Below are 4,061 nucleotides of genomic sequence, written 5' to 3' on the forward strand. Positions count from 1 at the left end.
TCCCTGGGATACCTGCACCAGATGCTGGCGATGCTCTGGTCCCCGCCTCCCCTGCTCTGAAGCCCGGCAGCTTTGGCATGAGGCCACACCAGCCCGTCGGACCGCAGCACCTCGGGGTGACCCACTGAGCAGCAGGTTCCGGGGACCAGCCAGCCCTAGGGACGGGGACAGCCCCTGGGGGTCTTGGCAGGGAAAAGCTGTAACAAATGCATTTTTTGGTTCGTTCCGGCTGCAGTCCTGGAGGCAAAGGGAGCTCGGGGCACACCGGGAGCGGAGCCGTGTGTCCTGACGCAGGATGGGCGTAGGGAAGGATGCTGCAGCGAGTGCTGCAAACCCCGGGGCAGGCCGGAGGACCCCACTTGCCTCTGGTCGCAGGAGCAGGACGGGCACCCCCGACGCCCCGGCAAGCTCTGCCATCAGCAGGACGAAGCACGCGGCCGCAGAGGGGTCTGGGGAGCGGGATGCAGGCGTCAGAGCACGCCGCCGGCAGCCCCGCAGTTCTTGGCGGGGATGATCTTCCTCTTGCAGGTGAACATCCTGCGGAGCTCCCCGCGGAAGCGGTCGTGCAGCCAGGCGTAGAGGAAGGGGTTGCAGCAGGAGGAGCTCATGGCGAACCAGTGGCAGAGCAGCTGGATGAGGAGGAAGTAGTGCTTGTTGATGAGGTTGATGTCGATGTCCCGGATGATGTTGAAGACGTGGATGGGGAGCCAGCAGACCCCAAAAGCTGCCACCACCAGCACAATGAGGCGGAAGATCTTCCTCTTCCTCAGGCGGTCGGACTCGGCTTGGCTCTGCGTGGGGTGGCCAGGCACCACGCGGTTCCTCAGCTTCACCGAGATGCAGATGTAGGAGAGGGAGACGGCGGAGAGGGGCAGGATGTAGGTGACGATCAGGGTGCTGTAGGCGTAGGCCAGGCGTTGCGTCTCCTTCTCCATCCAGAACTCCTCGCAGATGGCGAAGCCCTCCTCCCGAAACTCCACGTGGTACGTGTGGGCGATGGCGGGGGCCACCAGCCCGCAGGAGAGCAGCCAGATGCCCCCGACCACGGAGATGCAGCTGGTGACGGAGATGCGCTTCTTCAGGGGGTGCACGGTGGCGTAGTACCTGCAGGGAGAGAAATGGGGCAGCCCCAGAGCATTCCCCCGGCAGACCGAGAAACCCACCGCCACCCTCGCCACCCCCTGCTCCGCCCTGGGGAGACCCCCCTGCAGCTCTGCCTCCAGCTCTGGGGCCCCAACAGCAGAAGGACACGGAGCTGTTGGAGCGAGTCCAGAGGAGGCCATGGAGATGCGCCGAGGGCTGGAGCGCCTCTGCCATGGGGACAGGCTGGGAGAGGTGAGGGGTTCAGCCTGGAGAAGGGAAGCTCCGGGGAGACCTTAGAGCCCCTTCCAGTGCCGGGGGGGTGACAAGGAAGCTGGGGGGGGACTTTTTCCAAGGGCAGGGAGGGACAGGACCAGGGGTAACAGGGGTAAACGGAAAGAGGGAGATGGAGATTGGACATCAGGAAGGAATTCTTCCCGCAGAGGGTGGTGAGGCACTGGGACCGGTTGCCCAGAGCAGCTGTGGATGCCCCATCCCTGGAAGTGTCCAAGGCCAGGCTGGATGAGGCTTGGAGCAACTTGGTCTAGTGGAAGGTGTCCCTGCCCATGGCAGGGGGTGGCACTGGGTGGGCTTTAAGGTCCCTCCCAACCCAAACCATCCTGTGATTCTAATAACAATAAAAGCCAGCAATGCCTCTTTTGCTTCCTCCTCCCCCAGCATTTTCCGCTCCTCTGTGCTCCTCAGCTTACGACCAAGGGTTTGCCCCCAGAGAGCACCCCGCGAGGTGTCTTCAGTGACCGTAATTTGGTTTTATGCAGCTCCTTCACATACCAGATGCTCTGCCCCCTGCGACAGCCCGCGCTGGCTGCTGCTTGGCGTTGCCGCGTTTGCTGTCGCGACGGTTCATATCGCAACGTTTGGGAGTGGGACGCACCGAAAGGGGAAGGCGCCGACCGCTCTGCGTGTGCTTTGCTCAACGGCTCGTGCTGAAGCCCATCAGCAGAGCCCCGGCGCGGCTGCGTGCTCCCCCTCATCGGAGCTGGAGGATTTGGGCTGAAATCATCCATTTGGGATAAATCCTGATGTTTTATGAATATGCTGAGGACAGTATAACTTGGTGGCTGCCTCTTTAGCAGGAGAAACACAAGTAAATTGTTTTCATACACACACCCCTCAAAAAAAAGGCTTTGCTGAAAAGCAAAGGAACACCACCAGCACTCCTGGGAAGATCTCAATACCCCGGCTCTGCCAGCATTCCCAGCTTTCGCAGCTATTCCACTCAAACCCCTTTTTATTTTTGGCCCTCCCCATCATCATCCTGCCCCACTCCCCCTCGGGGCAGAGGCGAACCGGCACGAGAGGTACTCCCGGCGCTGCCGGCATCGCACCCGTCCCCGCGGGGTTCACAGCATCTTTTAGGAGCGGAGATCTCTATGGAAACACGGGATTTATGAGCCCCCCCAGCCCATCAGCCCCTGCCCGGGCGCACTCAGGGAGGCACAAGTGCTCTCCAGGCGGGGACCAGCACACGGCGTGATTTGGGTGCAGCCACGTACGAGGCACCGGGTGCGCGCTCCAACAGCCCGCTGTGAGAGCCGCGCCGGCCCGGAGCGCAGACCTGGCCGCCGGCAGACTGGATTTCGGGAGAGATGGATGTGTACGGGCAGCGCGAAACAGCACAACGCCACTTCCCGGTGCACTATAGCAGCCAGCCCAGCACCCCCACTACGCTTCCTCCACCCGAGGCTGAGGCTGGATGCTAAATAAAAAGCTGCAGAGGGACTGCAAAGATCCCCTGGATTTTTCTTTTGCCGATTTTAAGGCCAAGTGTTTGGCACGTAACCCCCTGAGGTGAGGGGACCCACGCCGTCCTCCCCACTGGCACTTACCTGTCAACCGCGATGGCCGTGAGCGTGAAGACGGAGACGTAGACTGTCATGGGCTGCATCAGGAAGACAAAGTAGCACAGAAACTTCCCAAAAACCCACCCCTGGGGGTTGAAGGCGTAGGCCAGGGTGAAGGGCACGCAGGTGGCACACATCAGCATGTCGGAGAAAGCCAGGTTCCCGATGAAGAAGTTGGTGACGTTGTGCATCTTCTTGGTCTTGCAGATGATGTAGAGGAGCAGGTAGTTGCCGAAGATGCCGACGAGGACGACCAGGGCGTAGCAGGGGATGATGAGGGGTTTGAAGGACTGGATGAGCTGCACCCCGGTGAACTGTGTGCTGGCGTTGGAGCGGTTCTGCAGGACGAGCTCGTAGACGGTGGCGTTGGTCACGTCCCTCTCCCCATCGGGCTCCATGACCGCAGCTGAGACCCAAGAAACCGCTTGTTTTGGCCAACCTCAGCACCCAAAAATCACTTGGTCGCAGGTTTCAGGTATCTGTGGGGCACATCCTGCTCCTCCTCACAGCTTTGCTGCAGCTGTGCCACCCCTGCAGCCGCACAGGACCCTGCCCCGCACCCAGCAAGGCTCCCTGGGACGGCGGCTTCGTCCTGCAGGCTCCTGGGGAGGGAAACGGAAAATCAGGGTCAGAAAAGGAGTGATGCCACCGAGCAGCCCCACACTGGGAGGGAGAGACAGCCCCGGACTCAGCATCAGTCATGGCTCGGGGTGGGGGAATGAGGAGAAAGGCAGCGGGGCTGCCCACGGGCTCGGGGGAAGCACTTACCGGAATCTGGCCTCACCAACACCCCTTTAAACGAAGCATTCGCAGCAATTCTGCCTCTGCCCCAGCCCAGCCGGCGCGGAGGGGCAGCTGCAAGGAAAAGGAAAGCAGCAGCTGAGGAAGAAAATAGCTCCTAATGTTTCTGGAAATAACAAAGGACGTTAATGGATAAATGAATAAAGGCGCTCTGCTACTTTTGCGCTGCCTCAAAGCCTCCTGCGCCTGCACCCCGCTCATCCATCCCCCTAACGAGGTTATCCAGACTCAGCTCAAACGCCGAGCCCGGGTTTTGCTGCCGCTGCGATTCGGGGGGCTCAGACGAGGAATTTCCATAGACCCCAGCGCGCTCCT

General features: G+C 61.0%; 1 protein-coding gene across 1 annotated transcript; it reads right to left on the bottom strand.

Annotated features, from left to right (window-relative positions):
• Window positions 1-470: 470 nt before the first annotated feature.
• Window positions 471-3,344, bottom strand: LOC104506997 (prolactin-releasing peptide receptor-like). Its single transcript, XM_010148148.1, has 2 exons — window positions 2,931-3,344; window positions 471-1,104 (listed from the first exon to the last, which is right to left on the bottom strand). Exons 1-2 carry the CDS (start codon window positions 3,341-3,343, stop codon window positions 471-473), a joined length of 1,047 nt encoding a protein of 348 aa, XP_010146450.1. The 5' UTR covers window position 3,344.
• Between the last annotated feature and the right edge of the window lie 717 nt (window positions 3,345-4,061).

Source organism: Eurypyga helias, unplaced genomic scaffold, assembly GCF_000690775.1.
Source record: "Eurypyga helias isolate BGI_N326 unplaced genomic scaffold, ASM69077v1 scaffold18633, whole genome shotgun sequence".
In the NCBI taxonomy this organism is placed as follows: Eukaryota; Metazoa; Chordata; class Aves; order Eurypygiformes; family Eurypygidae; genus Eurypyga; species Eurypyga helias.

Bases quoted from the DNA above. Each gene is read 5' to 3' on its own strand.
- LOC104506997 (XM_010148148.1), bottom strand. From the start codon at position 3,343: ATGGAGCCCGATGGGGAGAGGGACGTGACCAACGCCACCGTCTACGAG. The intron at 1,105-2,930 runs GTAAGTGCCAGT...CTCTCCCTGCAG, and splicing joins ACGGCCATCGCGGTTGACAG to GTACTACGCCACCGTGCACC.